The sequence below is a fragment of the Urocitellus parryii genome, chromosome 14 (assembly GCF_045843805.1).
Source record: "Urocitellus parryii isolate mUroPar1 chromosome 14, mUroPar1.hap1, whole genome shotgun sequence".
Classification (NCBI taxonomy): domain Eukaryota; kingdom Metazoa; phylum Chordata; class Mammalia; order Rodentia; family Sciuridae; genus Urocitellus; species Urocitellus parryii.
Genome location: NC_135544.1, coordinates 25,898,151 through 25,922,106, shown reverse-complemented (window position 1 = coordinate 25,922,106; position 23,956 = coordinate 25,898,151). Strand labels below are relative to the sequence as shown.

Sequence of the window (23,956 nt, the reverse complement as noted above, 5' to 3'; positions counted from 1 at the left end):
TGTCACTGAGTTGTTTAGTGCCTCACTTTTGCCGAGGCTGGCTTTGAACTCATGATCCTCCTGCCTCAGCCTCCAGAATCGAGGGGATTACATGAGTGCACCATCCCATCGTGCTCGGTAGTGCTTAATTCTTTTACCTGTAGCAATTTAAATACTTTATTGATTTATTTTGACCAAATTCTTTATTTGCCCAGGATTTAAGTTGTTTGAAGAACTCTCTGGGTCTTCACTATCTTGCCTTTTATTGGCTTCCTTTTACTTCCTAAATCAGTGATGTTCCTCTATTTTTCTTACCCTTTTCTCTGGACGTATATAGATTTTCCTATGAGAGTTAAAGGTTTGATAACACCTCAGCACATTAAAAAAAAAAAAATCTTTCGTAGGATGATTATCATAGAAATAATCTGATATTGCCGATAACCTCCAACATTTACATTTTCTTGGTTGTCTAAAAGAAACACAGCCCATGATTTATTCATTTTTCATTGCTTTGAACTTAATTTACCTTCATGAAAAAATACACACGACTTAGTTACAAGATCAGACAGTGCTATAAGGTTTATAATTAAAGTATCAAAACAAAACAAAACTGCAAGTCCAGGTCTCTTCTCCGACCTCCTGCTACAGAGACACAGTCATGTTCAACTTTCATTATTTCTTTAAATAGAATTTACATTATATTTCTTAGCTTTTTAATTTTAGATAGTATCAGTAGCTTCCTCTTCTTATTCCTCACTCCCTACAGAGCTTTTCTTCCCATATCATTTCAATAGATTTCAGAGTACTTGATTAAATCTCTTTCTATGGTGTCCTTTGTGAGCAAGAACTATTTCTCAGCTGAGCAAAGACACTCTTCACTGATCAACATTTCTTATGTAGTTAACAATTGTCTCATTTTCCTATGTTGTTTTATCTCTTTCTTTCCTTCCTTTCTCCTTCCCTTCCTCCCTCCCTTCCTTCCTTCTTTTCTTTCTTCCTTTCTTAATATTCAAACACAAATTTATCTCTCAACTCTCCTATGAGGCTAGAAAGCTTTTCTTGATATAGTCAAACATCTATCAAATGATGATTTCTATTTATTTTTTCCTGCAAGGAATCTTTCCATGAATCTTCTATATTTGGTTCTAATTTGGGACAGCTGTTGCCATCATTCTAGGGATTTTTATCTTTCAAGCACAATTTTAGAAATTACCTTTTTCCTTTCCTATAGGAGCTATAATAAGCAGAATTGGATCATGATGAAATATGATAGGCACACCAGAAAAGTCTGTTTCATTAAATGTCTATCATCCATTTGTTTACTTGTCTTACCAGTAGTAGGAACTGAACCCAGGGGTTTTCCACTACTGAACTGTATCCCCAGAACACACACCCTCTCCCTTTATTGAGGCAGGGTATTGTTAAGTTGCCAAGGTTAGACTCAAACTTGTGATCCTCCTGCCTCAGCCTCACAATTCACTGGGATTACAGGTATCCACCACCATGCCTAATGTGCCTATCACATGACTCAACAAGCAGACGGTTCCTTATAAGAAACTCCAAAGCCACGCTGCCTCATCGGCCAGGGATCTTTGTTCTCTTGTGTGAAATAAATACTAGGTATATGGTGATCACTTAATAAATATTTGTCACTCTTCATTCAAAGTCCTTGCCACATGGAGTTTATAATCCAGAGAGAAGACAAATAATAATAACAAATAAATAACGTGAATTCAGATAATGATTATCACTGTAAATCAAATAACGTAGACTGAGAGGTAAAAGAATGACCGAGTAAGGACTAGATAGAATTTTAGGGAAGGATTTTGTGGAGGTCAGACTGAGGCAGGCTAGAGGGAAAGTTAAGGATGTGGAAGTTGGGGAAATGGAAATGAAGGAAGATAAGAGCTTGGCCTGCTGTGGGAAGAGGGGAGACAATAGGAAAAGTTAGGGTTGGGTCATATATTGAAGGTAGCGCTCGCAGCATTTGTGGGTAATTTGGACATAGAACAGGAGCAACGCAAAGGTATCAGTGATGACTCTCCAAAGTACACCAGACCAAAGGGAACCCCTGAAGCCTGCAGAGAACACGAGGTACCTTAGAGGTTGGCCCATTTGGGAATTTGATTGGTTATGAGAGAAGCAGTGGAGAAATGCAGCAAAGAAATGTTGAAGCGAGGGTCAATGAGCACCTTAGAAGCTCTATATTAAAGGATGGTTTTGTTTATAATAGATTTAAGAAGAGTTAATTGCAATCAGTGAGGGAGGCTAGGGCAGGGCATGGTGGTATACACCTGTTATCCCGGCAGCTGGGAGGCTAAGGCAGGAGGATGGCAAGTTCAAAGCCAGCCTCAGCAACTTAGCAAGACCCTATGTAGTTTAGTGAGACCCAGACTCAAAATAAAAAATAAAAAGGGCTGGGGATGTGGCTCAGTGGTTAAGTGGGTTCAATCTCTGATACCAAGAAAAAGAAAGAAAGAAAGAGAGAGAGAAAATAGATTTTCATTTTTATCAAGCAATTCACCATTGACCACGATTTCATATTAATATATTTACCTTGGTCAATAGCAAATGTATAACAAATTATTATTTTAAAATTGACATGCAATATTTAAATTCAACTCTCTTTCTTTTTATTCAACATACCATATCCATCTATTGCAAGACAGAATTGCTTCTTCTACTAAAAAAAAAAAATTAAATTACCTAACATAATCAATACAACATGGATTGCATCAGTAAGACATTCTTGGATGGATTTTCACACATATTTTTCATACACCTTTGGAAAGAGGTTTTGGTCTTAAAGAGAGGAAGTATGACCTAATCCCCCTCTAGGCCCCCAAAGTTTTATAGCCCCAGAAAATTAGTAATACCTCTGCCTTTTTCTTCCATAACAAGTAATCAATTCCTCCAGGAAGTCAAAGACGGTAATTCTCAGAGGAAATTCACATGATGAATTTCTCTCTGGACTAACATTCACAGCTATTTGAAGTTCTGAATCTCAGCATCAGATGTAGGAATCACTTTTAGCATTAAAACTTCCACAGGCCAAAGGGCAATGATAAGAGTTAAGGAGATTGCACAACAGGGACCTTTACCTCCATCAACCACCCTCTTGGTCAAATAGAAAATCCGTTAGTATCTCTAATATCTGACATGGCCACTTAGTTCTCCTATCTGAAACAAGAAACACAATACAGTGTAATCCTGAGCTGATTGACGAATGTTTCTTTGGATGAACACAATGCTCATTAAAACACTCATTTAGGAAAAAAATTAAAACAAAAAAAGCTTATTCACATAAGGTCATAATCTATTTTTTAATTAAAAATTTTATTACACAAATCTGTAAATACATTTCTTGAAAATAGTTTTACATTACATTTCCTGCTTCTTTGGAAAATGTGAATTTCATGTTTACATCTTGCCAGCCCTTACCTCCCCCTATTTTCCCCCAGTGGACCTCAGATATCTGACTGTGAATGGTTTTAGGGAGATGTAATCTGTGTGGGTGGCAGGAATAAAGAGCCTGTGTTTTCAATAGTTTGAACTATGACTACATGGTGATTTTGAGCATATTGTATCTATTTCATATGTCTCAATAAAATAAAACAAAAGCATCTAACTCTTAGGGTTAAAAGCCTTAATGAATGTAATGAAAGTTTTTGGAGGGCTGAAGATGTTATCTCAGTGACAGAGCACTTGCCTACCATGTGCAAGGCCCTGGGTTCAATCCCTCCTATTGCAAATACATAAATAAATAAATAAACAGAAGAAGAAAAGAGAGAAAGCATTTGGAATCTTACCTTGGTAAATAGCAAATGTATAACAAATTATCTTATTATTTTAAAATTGACATGCAATATTTAAATTCAACTCCCTTTCTTTTTATTCATCCTACCATATCCATCTATTGCAAGACAGAATTGCTTCTTCTCATGTGAGGGTAAATTTTCAATTTCATACTTGATTCTCTCCAGGGCAAAAGTTCCATTCTCTTATGTACGTTCCAATTTGTCAAGACACAACTAAAATGCAACTTTTTCCATCTTTTCTCATCCCTCCCATGTGCATTTTAACTTTAATATCCCACCTACAGCGTTTGTTATACCCTAATTCAGAAATCTGAAAAATCAAAGCTTCAAAATCTTTCCCTATTCTCCATAGATTCTTTATGTCCTCTTTATCCTGTAATGCTTTTGCTTGCTTTATACAAGATCAAAAGCATTAATTGCATTGTGGTCACTTATCTTTCCCTCCTTCAGCCATTATCTTTTATCTATCTAATAGACTATTTCAGCCAAACTGCCCTGTCTTTCCATTGAGGGAAAAAGGAGCTGGTCTACATTAGTCTCAGTGTGAGACGTCCTGCACCCCTCCCCCTAACGCTTACCCCAGAAATGTATTAGTGCAGCTGTAAAGAATCTCACAGTTTGACTTCTCTGTGTATTCGTAGAGCACTTTTTCCAAGTTATAACTACAGAACAAGATTGGATTTTCTACTTGATCAATAAATTTGTGGTCCAAGATACATTTGTGGGCTGGGGATGTGGCTCAAGCGGTAGTGCGCTTGCCTGGCATGCGTGCAGCCCGGGTTCCATCCTCAGTACCACATACCAACAAAGATGTTGTGTCCGCCGAAAACTGAAAAATAAATATTAAAAAAACTCTCTCTGTCTCTCTCTGTCTCTCTCACCTCTCTCTTTAAAACAAAACAAAAAACCATGGCACTGCTTCAATGGTGCACATGTTTTTTTTTTTTTTTTTAAAGATACATTTGTTCCATACAATGTATTTTAAATGTACAGTTATCTTCTCAATGTATTGGGACAATCCCAGGTGACCAATATCACTGGAGGCATTTCTTGATAGTCTGAGATTCCCTAGGTCTTATTTGGCACAGGCATCCAAGATTTATAGTTTCTTAAAGCTACTTCTAGATATCTAACCATATCAACTATTTTCCTAGAACAGTCATTTGACCTTTAATCCCAGAGACTGGGGAGGCTGAAGAAAGAGGATCGCAAGTTTGAACACAGCCTCTGCAATTTAGCAAGACCCTGTCTTAAAATCGAAAGAGAGAGAGAGAGAGAGAGAGAGAGAGAGAGAGAGAGAGAGAGAGAAAGAAAGAGAGAGCGAGCGCCCTTGGGGTCAATCCTCAGTATTGCCAAAACAAAACAAAACCCAAACAGCTATTTGATTGGCAGTCCTAGATCAAAGCATGCATCTTGTCTGTCACTGAGGATGAATGCAAGGCCCATCAAAATCTGCATCCTAATTAATAGTCCATCTTTGTATGGCTCTGCACTTTAAAACTTAAGATTGCTTGCCACACAAAAGACTATATCCATTGAACTCACCAGCCATTTTTCTCTATTTGTTGTTTCTTACTGACTTTCTTCTTGATCTTGGCTACAGATTTACCAAGAGAGTTTGGAAAAATAATGTCCCCCCGCCCCACAGATTCTGATGTAATTGGTGTGGAAGTGTGCCTTCAATATTAGAATTTTAAAAAATTAATTAATTAATTTATTTGTTCTAATTTGTTATACATGACAGCAGAATGCATTTTGATTCATAGTACACACATGAAGCAAAATTTTTTATTTCTCTGATTGTACACAAAGTAGAGTCATACCATTCGTGTCTTCATACAAGTACTTAGGGTAATGATGTCCATCTCATTCCATCACCTTTCCTACCCCCATAGTCCCTCCCTTCCCTTCCCTCCTCTTTGCCCTATCCAAGTTCCTCCATTCCTCCATGCTCCCCTCTACCCCATTATGGATCAGCGTCCTTATCAGAGAAAACATTTGGCATTTGGTTTTATGGGATTGGCTTACTTCACTTAGCGTGATATTCTCCAACTCCATCCATTTACCTGAAATGCTGAGATTATGCATATATTCCATTGTGTATATATACCAGTTTCTTTATCCATTCATCTATCGAAAGGCATCTAGGTTGGTTGCAGAATTTAGCTATTGTGAATTGTGATGTTATAAACATTGATGGGGCTGTGTCACTGCAATATGAGGAATGTCATTGGGATTTTTATTGGAATTGCATTAAGTCTGTATAGTGCTTTAGGTAGTATGGTCATTTTGACAATTCTGCCTATCCAAGAACAGGGGAGATCTTTACATCTTCTAAGGTCTTTTAAATTTCTTTTCTTTAGCATTCTGTAGTTTTCATTTTATTAAAAAAAAAATGAAAAACTTCTTAGATGACTTCAGTATAGACAGAATTTGCAGGGGCTGAGAAAGTAGTTCTATTTGCCTAGCATGCATGAGGCCTTGGTTCAATCCCCAATACTATAAAAAAGTTCTCTCAAACAACTAAACAGAAAAATTTGAAAATCTACTGCCATATATGGAATATCACACAAACTTTTTTCTGGGTTGATTTATGTTTCCCCCTCCCTCCTCTTCTTCCTAAAGAGATAGGCTGAAATCCTATATCTCAGAATATGATTTTATTTGAAAATAGGGTCATCATTGATTAAAAATGAAGCTACTTTTTTTTTTCTTTATATTCGTGTGGTTCTGGGGGTCAAACCCAACCTTTGTGTATACTGGGCAGGCACTCTATCACTGAACCATACCCCTAACCCTAAAATGTAGCATTCTGTAGGGTCAACCTCTGATTCAATGTGACTGGTGTCCTTATTTAAAATTAAAAAAAAAATTCACCCAAAGAGACAGATACATTGAGAGAATACCAAGTGAAGACGAATGCAAGGGTAGGAAGATTATATCAACAAACCAAAGAGCAAAGATTGCCAGAAACTATCTGAAGATGCGAGACACAAAGAAGCAGTCCTCAGAAGAAACCAATTTCAGAGGTCCAGACTCCAGAATTTCAACATATTTCTGTTGGTTAAGCCACCAAGTCTGTGGTCCTCTGGAACCTCCAGCAACTGAATATGCCATATATCCGGTAAACATTCTTTTTCTTTTCTTTCTTTTTTTAACCAAATTGCTAGGGTCAAACCCAGAACCTTGTATATGATAGGCAAGCACTCTACCACCAAACTACCCCTAGCCCAGGTATACCTCCTTCCCAGAAGGACCTTGATATCCCATCAGCACACAATTTATCACAGTATCTTTTCTTTTTTTTTTTTTTTAAGAGAGAATGAGAGAGGAGAGAGAGAGAGAGAGAGAGAGAGAGAGAGAGAGAGAGAATTTTCAATATTTATTTTTTAGTTCTCGGTGGACACAACATCTTTGTTGGTATATGGTGCTGAGGATCGAACCTGGGCCGCACGCATGCCAGGCGAGCGCGCTACTGCTGAGCCACATCCCCAGCCCTCACAGTATCTTTTCTTATTACTGTCCCTCACTTTCTTTCAATATGTATTATTATTTATATACCAGGGACTGTTTGGCATCAGGATATAAAAGATGAACAAAACAGACATTCTTATGAAATTTACAGTGTAGTAAGGGAAGAAATTGAATAGTCACTCAAGTTCATATAAAATTCCTAAGGTGCTTTGCATCTTAAGAGGTTGTAACTGGGGCAATGATATTTCAGGATTAGCTCTTTTAAGGATGTCAAGGAAGGCTTCCTGGAGGGATAACACTTAGGCTATGATCTGAAGAATGAACTGAAATTATCGCAAACAAAAACAAACAAACAAACAAACAAACAAAAAAAAAACAGTATAGGAAGTAAATGTGCAAAGCCTCTGCAGTTACAAAATGTCACTGGGCACCAAGGATTCAGAAGGCCAGCGCTGAGTCAAAGCATCATTCTCCATGGCTTACAAACAAAAGCCTCATACAAATATATATTGACTTGTAACAAAAGTAGTAAAAATAGAGAAGTTGGTTCAAATAGAAATGAGAAGCAGAGGTTTATATATATCATCAGGAATACAAAAGAAAGTTAAAAATCAGTCTGCTTAGGTTAGACAGAAAACTGGTTAATATTCCTTCCACAGGGCAATAAAACTAAAACCTTTGAGATTATCTTTCCCACCAAACAATTCTATAAGTTAACATGCAACTTCACAGGATCTGGGTTCTCATCAAATGACAAAGTCAAACATAAGTACATGCTCCTTGAGAACTTAAATAATCCTTGTGCGTTTGTTAGACAATGCCCCAGTGTGACATTGGAAGCATGTGCTGCATTCTCCTTTGATTTTTAAGGAATTCTAGTTTAAAAGTCAAGTTTCATATTTGGGAGAAATTCAATGTCTGTCAGATAAGGCAAGGAACACAGGCAAGGGGTCAGATCATATAGGACCTGAGGACAGGTTTTGTTTTATCCCAGGACCATGGAGAAGCCACTGAGGGGATTTGTCAGTGTGATGACATTACCTGATTCATAATTCAAAAAGCTCACTCTAGTGAGAGTGCAGAGACATCCAAGTGTGAGCAGTGAAAAAATGGAGAAACCAGGCAAGTGGAAATGGAGATTTGTTCTAGACAGCAGTAATGACAGAGAAAAGGAGGCAAGTTTATGAGTATGTTGGAAAGTTACATTTCTAGGGAACACAGTTTGACAATCAGGCTTAGAGCAATGTTTTTTAATTTGTGTCATTATTGCCACCCCCCCGCCAGGGACTTTCTAGGCCTTTCTTCCTAACCACCTTTCCCCTGTGAAATTCCATCACAGATGTAGTGAACATCTCTTTATGTACCAGACCCTTGTGGAGGACACAACCATTATTGCATGTAAGATCTTTCTCACCTCCCATGAACCAATTTCCCAACCCTGTTGGACATAAAGTATATGTATTAGAAGCACAGATTTAAGAGCTAAAAACATATATTTAGGAGTCATTAGTGAGGACACAATAATTTAAGTTGTGGCATGAGCCTTAAGACAGTTGAGTGACAGGTGAGGTCCTGGGAAGGAACATCAAGCATTTATGGGCTATTAGTCTAAAAGGAAAGGCAGCAGCCACCACAATGGTGTAGGGGAAATGAGAACAGTGCTGTGACCTATGGGTCCAGGTGAATTTCTTGAGGAGCAAGGGAATAATAGCACTGACTCCTGCTGAGAATTTGAGTAGTGTGAAAATGGAATATGGTCCATGGGACTTAGCTTTATGAAAGCCATTATTGAGACCTGTAGACAGAAAAACAGGGGCAGAAAGCAGATTGCAGGAGTTCAGGAGCAGATGGCATAAACCAACACATACTGGAGCATATTTTGGCCATTCTTTGTTTTTTGTAAATAAGAAGTGTAAACACTCCACAGTCATTGGAGAAGATGCAGAGTTCAAAGTGGGTTTTTAATTAGAAATATATTTGTTTGTTTGTCTTTACAGTGCTGGGATTGAACCCAGGCTCTCATCTTTCCAAATGAGAAGGCTAAGCAAGCTCTCTGCCACTGAGATATACCCCCAGACTACATTCTCTTTCCTGAAGTCAAATTTGGAGGATCCTAACTCAGAGATAGTTTGACTATTAGTGAGAATGGAGGAACAGTCTGCATCAGGGATCACCAACCATTTTTTTTTTTTTGCCCATCTTTTTCAATAAAGTTTTACTGGAATGTGTCATGTTCATTGATTTAAGTATAGCTAAGGGCTGCCTTTGCTATATAGCAGTGACTAAATGTCAAGAAGGACACAATGGACAGCAAAGCCTGAAATAAGAAAATTCCTGCCAACCCCTGATCTTTAGCTATTATTTCCTAAAAGCCTACAGAAATTTGGAGATGATACAAGGTAAAAAAAAATGGTTTATTGCAATAGGAAAAAATAAATAAAAGGAGAAATAATCTGGAGAGGTGATGGAGATTTTGTAGTTTGTAGTTTAAAAAATGAAAAATGTTGACTGTTGGACTCTTCAGAACATCATCCCTAAACTCTGCTGATCAAACAAAGCTTATAAATTAGATTTTTTGTAGTAAGAGAAAACACAGTCCTGACAGTTTTATGGTGTCTCAAAATGGAGAAATCTGGGAAAGATATTTATAGGGCTTAGAGCCTGGGCTGGGAGGACTTAAAGGGGAGCCTGCAGGGTGTGGAACTAATGGGAACTGGGTAGTTTTTTGGATATTATGAAAGAATACCAAAAATGTGTAAAGTTATGACCAAGGTCAATTACTAATAGTCTATAAGTAGTTATTAATTATGATATCTATATATTAAGATCAATGTGATCTTAATTTCCCATTAGTTTCAAATTCAATATTCTAGGACAATTGACTGTTAACAAATAACTTACAAAGCTATCACTAGACTGGTAGCACATTTGGAATTTCCTGAACTTTTACAGATAATGGTGTAACAGTGTTTTTTCTAAGGACTGGGTTTTCAAAGTAGACTATGTTCAGTTTTTATATAACATAATTGTCTTTTTTACTCAGCGTTTCTCAGCTTCAACAATACTTACTTTTTGATCCAGTTAATTCTGTGAGGCTGCACAGTGCATTATAGAACATACAGCAACATCATTATCCTTCGCCCACTAGATTACAGTAGCATCCCCCCTCTTTCTTGAAGTTCCAACAACCCAAAAATGTCTCCAGACACTGGCAAATGTTCTGGTGGAGGGGGACACAAAATGCCCCCAATAAGATCCTCTGGTCTAGTTTACATTTAGTCTAAATTATTATAAACAAGTTTAAGAGTTGGGGGTTTTATGGCAATGGAAATATTCAATTTATTTTTTTCAGCTGATAATTTTCAATAGATAGACATAAATACATGGAATTTTAAACATTCATCACCTGGATGCTTGTTACTAAATTCTCTCACATTTCTCTGTACATTGAATCATCATTATCTTTTCCTCAGGATACTGGGAAGAAGTTGAGAACCAGTGCACTAAATTCTTAATGTTTCAAAGAGTCACCTCCCTTCCAATTCATGTAACGTAGCTCCCTATTTTACAGCAAGGACACTTTCCCAGAGTTGTCTTGTGATCTAGTGTGAAGATGCACAAGGACTTTTTCTAAGCTTACATATTTACGAAAAAGAAAGAAAAAATCCACATTTTAGAAGTTAATTTTGAAAATTCTAAGATGATAATTTAAAAATTATCTCTGTAAAAGATAGACAGATAAGACAGAATAACTACCCAGACCTCCATCCCTCTGTGGAAGTAATTTCTATTTGATTTTGGCTCCCTCTTCTTCTACCCATCCCAAAGAGCTTAGCCTCTACAATGTACCCGAGTCTACCTACAGAGGGAAATACTAGAAGTAAATATTCTGCTTTCTTTATTTCCTGTTGAAGTTGGCTTACATTTTTTTGAGGAAATTTGAGTAAAACTGTGTTAGCTAATTGTGCTTATCAGAATTGGGAATCAAATCCCTATGCAATAGAATTCAGGAACAAGCTTGCTTTTTGATATGAAAATCTGGATTTAATTCCTCATCCTCATTACTTAGTAGGTTCTTAACAGTTGTATGACTTTAGAAAAATTAAATCCTGTCTCAGTATCAGTTCTACACTTGAATAATAAGATTAGGATACACTTATGGGTTGTTAAAAATAATAAGGGAGATGAAATATGCTAAACCTCTCACATAAAAATCCTCTGTAAATATTTTTTTTTTATTATTTTTGCCATTACATAACCCCTCTGAGCAAGGATGAAGGTAGGATAAAGCATTTTTCAGTGAATCGCCAAATAAAGAAAGATGAGAATAAATACATCATTATTATACTCATGAATTTCAAAGCACCATACTTTCAGAGTTCTTTTAAGAAATTTAATTCTCAGAGGTAGAAAAGAATAGTTGAAAAAATATTCACTTTTTTTTCTGAAACTTGCCACCCAGATAAAATATCCAAGCAAATTATTTTTCTCTATTTGGAATGACAAACATTAGGAAGTCTTGAAACTTATTGTCAATAATAGAGGTCTCAATGTTAGTAGGAATAAGTAAGAGGATGTCATTTTCAAATCTCCCAGTCTTCATATTCCAATATGAGACACCCTTAAATCTTCCAGTCTTCATTTCATAATGAATTTCATAAATATTTTCAGAATATGCTTAGAGTCCCAATCATATTACTAAAGACACAGACTATGTTCGTCCTATAATTTCTCAATTTTATGATGCATATGCATTTTTCTGTTCTAATTAGTTTTTTTTAGTTAATATCTATTATTCATAATTCAGCTTAAATGCAACCTTTTCCACTTAACAGGTGTTGAAAGTCTCATTAATGAAAAGGCTCTGGGGCATTATATTGGATCCCAGCTCATCAAAGTCTTCTATTGGATCGCTCTGTATAAGTTCTTTCACACAGTCTTGCTCTTACATTGCTGGTCTCTTACGATCTTGGATTTCACACAAGAGAAGATTAAGAGCAAATGGTAGCATTTCAGGAAGGAACATGAGGCAAAGAGATAGTGAGCGAATCGGAATTCATGTCTCCATTTGGAATACAAAGAGAAAATATGGGTCTGAGAGCTCCTTGGAAGGTGAGAGAAGAGAAATTATAAACAAGGGATCGCTCTGTCACATTGTAGAATGATATCTGCCCATACTCATAATCTAGGAAGACTCCCACTTTAAGCATTTGCTTTCTCAAGCAGACCTTTTTTAAAGGGGGAAAGACCCAGAAGGTGTAACTGGTCCCCATCAAGGATCCTGTGAGTAAGACTTTGGAAGCTTCAGGCATGTTGCCCCTTCTGTCTGCAGAGTCCTCCGATATGCCCAACTGCCACTTTGTTGCCTTTTCCACATCGACCTCCCAGTAGTGCCTCCCTGAGGTGAAGCTTTCCAAACCCGTCACTGTAGCACTGAAGTCCAATCTCCCTGGGTGGCACGGTACACCCTGCTGGATATTTCCAATTCTCACTCTTCTCAGGTCCTCAGATAAGACTAGGCAGGGATGAGCTGTTTCAGGATCCAAAGTTATATGTCCTACAGGGAGAGAGAAATGAGTTACCCTAGGGGCTGAATCAAAGCCAATGGTGGAGACATGACTTCTGATGGCAGAACCTTCCTAACAAGCAGGCAGGAGTCTCAGGCATAGACAAAGCAGAGGCAATTTAGGGGATCCCAGGGGAAAGGGACCTCCAAACTATGCTTCAATAAACAGACAACATAGAAAAAAGTCAATAAAATGATAGACAGGTACATAGTCCACCTAGGCAGACACAATACAATAGAATAAGGAACAATATAAATAAGGAACCAAGGAGAGGTTTGGAAGTACCTTCAACCCTGAGGCTGTACAACTGTCCTGGTAATCAGTCCCACCCAGACTTCTCCTGGGATCCAACCCTAGCTTGATAAAGATCTTTCTATGCTTAGAACCCGGTGCACCGGGTTAGAAGCACCGGTGTCTATTAACAGAATAGTTCATTCATGGTTCTTTCCTCTATTCATCTTAAATATCCTGTGTTATGTAAATTCCTAAAATTGCTGATATCAGGCACTCAACATTAAGTAAATCAAAAGAGAACACATTAGCAAAAAAACCTATGAAAATCCTCCAGAAAAATGAAGCTGATAATGAGGAAGCACAATGTAATTCCTTACACAAAGGAAAGTGATATCTGCCTTGTTCATATCTCGGACTGCCCTGTATCTCTTTCTGCTCAACTCCCAAATACTTTGATTTTTCAGGAGTTGGTCCTGAAATGTCCTTCTTTTACAATTTGTATAATGGTGTATTCTCTTCCCTAAACGACCTCAGCTAGCCTCAGTATTAAATGTGTTCTGTATGTGTATAACTCACCCTGTAAACAAACTGACTAGTTAGATATAACACGTGAATTTCAAACCTAATATACCCAAAATGGAACTCCAGCTCCATCCCTGTCTAGTCTCTACTTCTCAGTTAATAGAACCCTTGTTGCTTTAGTTGATGAAGCCATAAATCCGGAGAAGTCTTGTATTTCTTATTTCCTCTAACATCTAATGCAGCAGCAAGTTCTGTAAGTTCTATTACTTAACTTCAGTAAGTTAAATTAACTTAAGTCCCTGGTCTGGCAGCCTGATTCACATTATTAGAGTGGTCTCAAAAGCCACATGCCTTGAACTATAAATTGCAAGTTGTCCCAGACTCTTAGTATCTCCAGGAGACTGGCAGAAACAATGCAAATTCTCTCTGCAAACATATACACCTTTATTCCTGGCTTCAAAGAATTTCTAAAATAATGATGGAGGAACAAAGAGAAACTTACTATCAAAAATAATAAGCACACATCTGCAAAACAGAAAACTACAATTGAGTGAGACTAGCAGAAATAAATCTGTAAGGAATTTTAAATAGTGGAATTTATTAGGCAAAGACTCTAGAATAACTTTGTTTGCTATGTTGGAAGAAAAATAAAATCTTAAAAATATTATAGATTGAAGGGGCAGGGGTGTAGCTCAGAGGTAGAGAGCATGCTTAGCATGAGTGAAGCTTGGGTTCAATCTGCAGCACCCCTTCCCCAAAGCAACCCATCATCACCAAAAAAAGGTCTACAGGATGTAGGAAACTAAGCCAGCCTAAATCTGACAGAGAATCAAATAGATTATCTAGAAATCAAAAGCAAAAAGTTAAAAGCTACAATGGATGATTACAAAGTAAGCAAGCTACAGACATGAATCTATATGTAAAATTCTTAACAAAATGTGATCACATTGAATATTACAATATATAAAATAGGTAAAACATCATCACCAAGGTTAACCCTGCAAATGCAAATAAGCATAAACTACATTAAAAAATCAACTTCATAAAATACATATAATATTTATATCCTAAAAACTATAAAATATTAATGAGAAAAATCAAAGAACAGATGGAAACGACAAGTTGGTGCATGTCTACAATCCAGCTTCTCCCTCTCTCTCTTTCTCTTAGAGAGAGAGAGAGAGAGAGAGAGGGAGTGCCCCCCAATCTCTCCCGCAGGTCAGAGAGAGAGAGAGGGAGAGAGAGAGAGAGAGAGAAGAAAGAAAAGAGACAAAAAGACTCAATACTGTCAAGAAATCAATTCTCTCCAAACTGATCTGCACAGGCAATGTAATATCAGTCAAAATTCCAGCAGTCTTACTTTGAAAAAGTCAACAATAAATCTGTAGGGCACGATGTTATGTGGGACATGTTGCATCAGGAAAGAGGAAACTTAACTTGCTGTCTGCTACCCACTTCCCAGTCCTGGGGCCACACGTGGCTAAGACAGTACGTAGAGATTAGCCAGAAGGCATTGCTGTGGGTTGTGATGAAGAATCGGACCACCTCTAGGATAGGCTCAGAGCCCTTCTGCTCTCACGGACAGCTCCTGTTTCCCATTACTGCCTGTAGGATGGGTGCAGATGTAAATTCTCCCAACCCTGCTGACCTTTATCCTGATTGGCTCCTGTACATATTAGCTGTGTGCGTTTTCTCAATAAACGAAATCCTGCTTTGACTGTTCTCCCTGGTGTGTATGATTGTCCTCTGGGGAGGGAGGGAGTGCTCCCCCAATCTCTCCCGAAGGTCAGGAGGGAAGGGGTGGGGGGACGACCTAAAAATCCCGACATAAATAAAAAAAACCTAATTAACAAAATTATTTTGAAAAAAAAAAAAAGAAGAAGAAGATTTAGAGAACTCACAGTACCTGCATTCAAGACTCCCTATAGAGTTATCCATCAAGCCAAAGTGTTATTGGCAAAAAGACATAATGATCAATAAACCTATTAGAGTCCACAAATCGGCCTGGTCATATATGTCAATTGATTTTTAACAAACATGCCAAGTAAATTTAATAGAAAAAGGATAGTGTTTCCAGCAAATGGTACTGAACAGATTGGATGACTATGTACAAAATAATAATAATCAGAGGCTAGGGTGTAGCTCAGTAATAGAGCAGATGCTTAGCATGCTTCAGCTCAATCTTCAGCACCACCAAAACAGAAGAAAAGAAACAGAGGAAAGAGAAAGTTTGAACCATTTCTTAAGCCACATATAATTATTAACTCCACATATAATTATTAACTCCAATAGACCTAAGAGTAAAACCTAAAACTATTAAACTTCTAGAAGAAAATCTTCCTTGGTTAAGGCAAAAAAACAACACAAAAAAGAAAATTCATAAAAAAAAAAATGAACTTTGTTAAAATTTAAAACTCCTATTGTTCAAAAGACATTTTGGGGAAAATTAAGAAGTGATTAACACCAGTCTACGAGAAAATATATGAGAAACATATCTGGTAAGCAATAACTAAATAAATATATGAAGAAATTCTAAACTCAATAAAATATACAACCCAATTTTAAAAATAGGGTCAACCACAAGTTGGTGCATGCCTATAATCCAGCTACTCAGGTAGCTAAAGCAGGAGGGTCCCAAATTCAAGGCTAGTCTCAGCAACTTGGTGAGGCCCTGCACCAAGATAAAATAAAAAAAGACTAGAAATGTAGCACAGTGGTAAAGTTGCCCCAGGGTTAAATCTCTCAGTACAGGGGGTGGGGGAACTATAGCTCAGGATAAGAGTGCTTGCCTAGAATGCAAGAGGTCCTGAGTTCACTCTCTTGTACTACAAAAAGAAAAAAAGGAAAAAAAAAAGGAACAGTTTGGAGATCTACTTCACAAAAGTAGAGATACAGAGGGTAAGGATAAATAAACACATGAAAATATACCCAATTATAAGTTATCCCAGATATTCGAATTAAAATACCCGTCTATTAGGGCAGATGTAATAAAAGAAATTGATGTTACCAAATGCTGGTGAGGATGAAGGGTGGCTGACTCTTTCATAAAATATAAGTGAAAAATGGGAATGAAAAATCATACAGGCAACTTAGAAAACAAGCTTGGAAATCTCACTCTACTGCACTGTGCTAAGAGAAAGAAGGCTGACCACACACTTCATGACTCCATTGATGAGACTAGTGGGAAACACGGAACTAAAGGAGCAGGCTGTATCATTTTGTTCCATGTTGAAATTTCTCCCCCAAACTTTCAAGTAGCAGAATCTGCCTGTGATGATGTTTCAGAGTTGGGAAAATGATAAAGAAACTGCAGAGGAAATCTGCATATTTTCCCTGGTAGTTATCTAACAAGTACAGCTTATTAAGCTCTTTAATTCTTAAACTTCTAGAATTTACTTTTATTGATGGTAGGATACTAACTTGATTCTCAACTATAAAAATACAGTATCCTCTACTCACGGATCCTGTCAACTTACTTTGGAGCACTGGTAGCATCGGGTTCATTCCTCTTACTTGGCATGAACTCAGGTCTGTGATGCGAGCAGGCTCAAGGCACTGGAGCAGTAGTGACTCACTCCTGTTTAAAAAAGTGGCAATCTCAGTTATCTGCACAGGTCCCAGGCCCCTCCATCTAGAAGATGACTACCTCATCTCTACCCAATGTTCTTGACCCCTGTGTGAGCTCAACACATAAGACTCCTGATTCTGACTCAAAATTTTATATTGTTTTCAAAATGAAAACTTACCTTTCCAAATCATACCTTGCATTCTAGGAGGAAAAAAAAGAGACAAGGTTACTGCTGGGTATTGGAGCCATGTACTTTGTGATATGTGCCCATGAAAATATCCTTTCTTGCAATATGAACTTGCCCCATAATGCTTTTTAAATTTTTTTTAATTTTTAGTTGTAGACGAGACACAATATCTTTATTTATTTTTATGTGGTGCTGAGGATCGAACCCAGGGCCTCACACATGCAAGACAGGTGCTCTACCACTGAGCTAAGGCCCCAGCCCCAATTATGCTTTTTTAAACTAAGTTTATTTTTAAACAGACATATAAAACCATAAAAATACATATTTGTGGGGTATCGAAAATGTTTGACACATGTACACTTTTTTTTTTTTTTAAATGGTACTTGGGATTAAACTCAGGGGCACTCAACCACTGAGCCAAATCTCCAGCCCTTTTTTGGTATTTTATTCAGAGACAGGGTCTTGCTGAGTTACTTAGTGCCTTGCTGTTGCTGAGCCTGGCTTTGAACTCAAGATCCTCCTGCCTCAGTCTCCTGAGCCCCTGAGAATATAGGTATGCACCACCTTGCCCAGCATCATATATACATTGTATGTTTAAATGAGGGTAAACATAACTGCCTCTTCAGAAACGCATCATTCCTTTATGGCAAAGACATTCAAAATCATTTCTTCTAGTGTTTTGAAACATGCAATCTATTATGGTTTTCTGTAATCACCATACTATGCAATAGCATGCAAGAACTTATTACTCCTATCTAACTATAACTTACTGCCCACTGGTTAGGCTCTTCCTGACCGTCCGTCCCACCATCCTTCACAGCCTTTGGTAATCACCACTCTACTCTTGACTTTAAGGAAACCAACATTTTCAGATTCCACATATGAATATGTGGTACTAGTCTTTCTGTGCCTGGTTTATTTCACTTAACATCATATGATCTCTAGTTCCATCCAAGTTGTCCCAAATTACAGAATCTCTCCCTTTTTTCATGCCTGAATGGTATCCCATCTAGTATATGCAACACATTTTCTTATCTAGTCATCAGTCAATGGAATGACACTTAGATTTCTCTTTCTTGGCTACCGGTGCAATAAACATGGGAAGGCAGATGATACTTTGACATACTGATTTTATTTCCTGTGGATATACACTCAGTTGTGAGATTGCTGGATCATACGACAGTTCTGTTCTCAACTTCTGAGGAACCTCCACACTGTTTCCCATAACGGCCACACTAACTTACATTCCCAACAAAAGTGCACATAATGCTTTTGGCAGCTGGTAAATTTGCCTCCATGCATCGTTGAAGATCATTGAATGCTGTGTTCTGGAAGTGACCCCTATTAAATATTGTCTACTTCTCACTTCTCAAATACTGTAATGAAGGGTGTTTCCAGAGTCTTACCTGGAGCAGTGTTAAGGCAGACTCCGCACACTTGTTCTTCAGCTCTGAGATGATCCTTTGGAGGCTGCAGAGCTGTTCAGAAATCTTGACTTCACTCTCCTTCAGTTTATTCATGTTCTCTCTTCCCAAAAAGTGCAGTCTCTGCAGAAACATTCCTTTATTATTATTCAAAAACTAGAATCTTTTCTTATTTACTAATTTGGCCATTTAAAAAAAAAAAAAAACTGTTATTCTGCCTGCCAGCTCACACACATACTAAAGTAAACAAGACCATGATATCCTTCTGTGTCAAGCAGGGCAGCTGTCAATAGAAACTGAGCTATGATACCTAACATGTTTAAGTTGACGCATGTGTGTGCACATAGTGTATTTTCTCAGATTAATAATATGTGTATTTGGGGCTGGAGATATAGCTCAGTTGGCAAAGTGCTTGCCTCACATGCACAAGGCCCTAGGTTCAATCCCCAGCACCACACATAGAAAAAAAAAAGTATTTTCTTTTACTATGGCATTTTTTCAAAAAAATTAACTATTTCCTTCATTAAATTAAAATTACTATACTTTTATACAGATTAAATTACTTCAATTAATAAGATTAGATAATTAGCCAATAATATCAGTTTTCCTTTTATTCTTCTAAATGTATTCCACCTAGTCACAAATGCACATTATTAAAACAAATGATGGTATATCATACTCTGTTGCTAATCTGACATTTTCTTTTTTCTTGAAGAGTATTCCTCATTTTTACACACAGAGCCATGGTATCCCTTCTACGGGGTATTGATTGATACAGGTTGTATTTAATCTCTTAGTATCAATACATGCCATCACTAATATTAATGCCTACTATTTATCGATTGCTTAAAATGTGCAAAACACCAGTTAATGAGCTTTCTGTAGAATAACTCACTCAAAAAGCAACAATGCTAAAATTTAGAGGCCACCGTTATCTCCATTTTGTAGTTAAAGAAACTGAGTCAGAGGTTAAGCAACATGTCCAAGGCCACATAGGAGCAAGTAGATGGCAGAGGACAAAAAGGAACCACATTGAACTAGCTTCAAAGGTTAATTCTGAACTATGACTTTGTACTCAAACTCACTTTACAGTGTTGCTTGATTCACTTGTCTTTTCATATGGATGTAAATTTATTTGCAGTATAATATAGTAAAATTTATATACAACTTATAGGCATATTTTGTCTTATCCATGTGCCTTTCTTATATACATGTGAGGATAAATTCACAGAAACAGAATCGCTATACACACACAGAAGACATCTGTAGTTGTCAGTAGGTATTTTACTCTAGTAAATTGACATAGAATTGACATAATGTTCAGGTCTTTTTCTCTTTTCCAAAATACCATGAGGATGTTATTTTTAATATCTCACTTGTAGCATCTCCTGGGACTTCTCCTCCAGCTCTGTGGCAAATCTGTTCAGATGATTCAGACTGACTCCTCTTATGTTTGAGTCACATTGGTATCTATGCAGTCTCAGGAAGTTCAGCTCATTCTCTTCACTCAACAACCGGAACTGCATGCTATATTCAGACTCAATCATCATTTTAAAATTCTGCTCCTCTTCCTGCATCAGATATTGATAGGACAGATTTCAGGTTAAACATGACAGATTAACCACAAATAGAGATCCTATTTCCATCTCTAACCACAATAAAAAGGCAAGGAAATACAAAGGAGAAGGGAAGAAATAAAAGGCATAAATCCAAAGAACAAAATAAATTTGAGACTAGTCAAGAAATCGACATGATCTTAAGACACGAAATGTAGATGAAGGAAGGTTACCTGGTTTCAAAAGCTACAGCAAATACAACTTCTAAGCAAAGAGGAAGAGACTGGGAAATTGGAAGGTGGTGCCGATGGGTTACCTGATGCTGGGGAGTGTGAGAAAAATGGAAACAAGGGTGGGAGACACCAATGTTTTTTAGACTAAGCCACTGGAAGAATAGAGTTATGGAAATGTAAAAATATAGATAAAATTATGGAAAGGTTAGATCCCAAGGTGTGGATATACAAGAAACTCAGTTTGGGATACAATAAATTTGGTTTTGATTTGTCCATCAGACATGAGAGATACATAGGAAACTGAACATGAAAGTCTCCCATTTGGAAGTCTGGGAGTAGTCATCTTAGAAGATACTTAATCCAGGAGACTCAAAGGAGTAAAGATTTATCAAGAACCTGACCGTTTCTTACCACCTCTTCTATCACCAGTTGACCATTGCCCTTTCCTGGTTTCTTTACAGTGCTCTTCCCCTTTGCTTTTACCTTCCTGTAATCTAGTCTACTCAGGCAAAAAGAGTGTTTGTGTGAAAATGGAAGTTAAATCAGGCCTCTCTTCTGTTCAAAACTTTCCAGCAATTTCCTTATTTTACCCAAAGTGGACTCTCTGACATGACTGGCTCTTCTATCCTCTGACCTCATCATCTACATACAGTCTCTACTTTGTTCTTACAGCACCAGGCAAGTCCCTGCCAGTCTCCAGGACTTCCTACTTGCCATTTCCTGTGCCTAGAATGTTCTTCTCCTAGAGGACAAGTCTCAAGGCCTTACCTCCTGTTATCATTCACCACGTAACACACTATACATCTAACTGGTTTTGTTTATGTCCTCTAGAATGTAAGTTCTACGAGGTCAACACTGTTTTGAAAAATTGCTATATGGCTTGGCAATTCTTCTCTTCTATCATCTTCAACTGGACATTTGTATTCTCTAAGAACTGTGTATGAGAGAGAAGGCTTGCAATCTGAAAGTTGGGAACAAAATAGGGTTATGTATGAAGACACGGCTGGACATCAGTAATGGAATGTGCATATAATGTGGTGGTTTGGATAGCAGTTCTCAAACTGCCATTCAAAAAACTTCACAGTTTATATGGTCACCAAAATTACACAGGGTGGTCATCCTCCTACGTCACTGTTATAAACCTTGTTATTAATCTATTTGATCTTTGCCAATGAGGAGTGGAAACGCCACCTCACTAACATTTTAATTAAGTTAATTTGTATTTCCTCTTACCATGAAAAAAGTTCAGAATCTTTTTGTGTTCAAAACATATTTGCAAAAATTAAAACACACAACACACACACACACACTCGGGCCGGGCACAGTAGCACATGTCCATAATCCCAGAGATTTGAGCCTGAAGCAGAAGGATTTAAAGTTCAAGGTCAGCCTCAGAAATTTAGTAAGCCCTCATCTCAAAAACAAAACAACAAAAAAGGGTTGGGGATATATTTCAGTGTTAGAGCACCCCTGGGTTCAATCCCCTACTATGGGGAGTGGGAACAGATGCACACACGTGTTAAACAAAGAAACAAAGCCAATAACAAAAAAGGAAAAACATAAAAAAAAAAAATTGTAATTTCTTTTCTACAAACTCTCATTTTTCTTTCTTTCTTTCTTTTTTAATTATATGACAGTGGAATGCATTACAATTCTTATTACACATATAGAGCACAATTTTTCATATTTCTGGTTGTATACACAGTATATTCACACCAATTTGTGTCTTCATACATGTACTTTGGATAATAATGATCATCACATTCCACTATCATTATTAACCCCATGCCCTCTCCCTTCCCCAAACTCTCATTTTTCTACATTTTTTTTCTATTGTCATATTTTCTTTTTGACTTTATTTATTTTGTGGCACTGAGGATTGAACCCATGGCCAGATGCATGCCAGGCAAATGCTCCACCACTGAGCTATATTCCAGCCCCTTTATTTTTATCTTGACAGAGTTTCACTAGGTTGACCAAGTCTTATTGACTTTTAAGAGCTCTTTATACATTAAAATATTGGCATTTCCCAACCCCCATGTACTTCAAATACCTTTTCCTGCTTTTGACATTCAACTTCATTTATATTATTTGCTATCCAATATTATTAGTAATTTTCCCCCAAGAATGAAAATAAGCACTAACCTGAATCACCCGCATTCTTTCTTGCTCATCAGTCAATATGCTTTTAGCTACGTCAAGTTTCATTCTCAATGTGTTCAATATTTCCTGGAATAATTTCTATAGAGAAATAGATAGCAGAATTCCAAGTAAGCTAATTAATTGCTCTAGAATGAGACTATCCTTAGACAACTAAAAGGGTAAGCCATCTATTTGTTAGCTTTAAAGCTGAAGTTTCAATAAATATGACATTTCTTTTTGTCCTTTTTTTTTTTTTTTTGGCACTGGACTTTGAATCCAGAGGCACTCTACCACTGACCTACATCTCTAGCTCTATTTATTTATTTTTTTCTTTTTCTTTTTTTAATTTTTTTTTTTTTTTTTAGTTGTAGATGGACACAATACCTGTATTTTATTTGTTTATTTCTATGTGGTGCCAGGGATCAAACCCAGTGCCTCACGCCTGCTAAGCAAGCGATCTACCATTGAGCTACAACCTTGTCCCCTTTATTTTGTATTTTGACATATTGTCTCAATTAGTTGCCCAGACTGGCCTCTAATTTATGAACCTCCTGTTTCAACCTCTAGAGTTGCCAGTATTATAGGTGTGTACCACTATACCTGGCTTGGTATTTCTTAATAGATATTAACTAAGGGAAAGATTTTAAAGGATCAGAATATCTGTCCAATCAATCAAAAGGAGGAGTTTACCAGGTATTGTTTTGGAATTTGCACAAAACTTACCCTGTAATTCTCAGCAGCTTCTTGTATCCCATATACTACGTGATTCTTGTGCTCCTGGGACTGGAAACACTTGCCGCAAAGTGTGACTTGGTCATTGTCACAGAACAGCTGTGGTGGTTCCAGGTGTGTCTCACAACAGGCATCTTCTCTGATATTGTGTTGTAGCTGGGGGTTGAGCTTTTTCGACATCCTGCTTTGCTGTCCCTAGTTGAAGATAAGGCTGCTTATTTCTGATGTCAAATAATTCCCTACCTCCTGAACAGAAAATGATGGACAGGCTTCCTCTGTTTCTCGAGCAATCACACTTGGGAACATCGAGGTCTACAGTGAAACAAGCATCAGTGACCCAAGAAGGTAGTCCAGGCACACAGAGCAGGTTGGCATACCCAGTCCTCCTCAAATCCAGCAAACCTTTGCCAGCCACATGCTTGGGGAAGGAGATTTATTATGTTGGGATTTACTACATAGAAAGGCTGTCCCAAGTTTTCTGACAATCTTAAGGAAAAGACTGAAAATTAATTACAAGCAA

General features: G+C 37.4%; 1 protein-coding gene across 1 annotated transcript; it reads right to left on the bottom strand.

Moving 5' to 3' along the window:
- Positions 1 to 12,283: 12,283 nt before the first annotated feature.
- Positions 12,284 to 23,616, bottom strand: Triml2 (tripartite motif family like 2). The gene is made up of 7 exons (XM_026389507.1): positions 23,428 to 23,616; positions 22,708 to 22,803; positions 20,150 to 20,344; positions 18,756 to 18,896; positions 17,341 to 17,363; positions 17,071 to 17,171; positions 12,284 to 12,828 (listed from the first exon to the last, which is right to left on the bottom strand). The coding sequence occupies exons 1-7, from the start codon at positions 23,614 to 23,616 to the stop codon at positions 12,284 to 12,286; spliced, it is 1,290 nt and encodes a 429-aa protein (XP_026245292.1).
- Between the last annotated feature and the right edge of the window lie 340 nt (positions 23,617 to 23,956).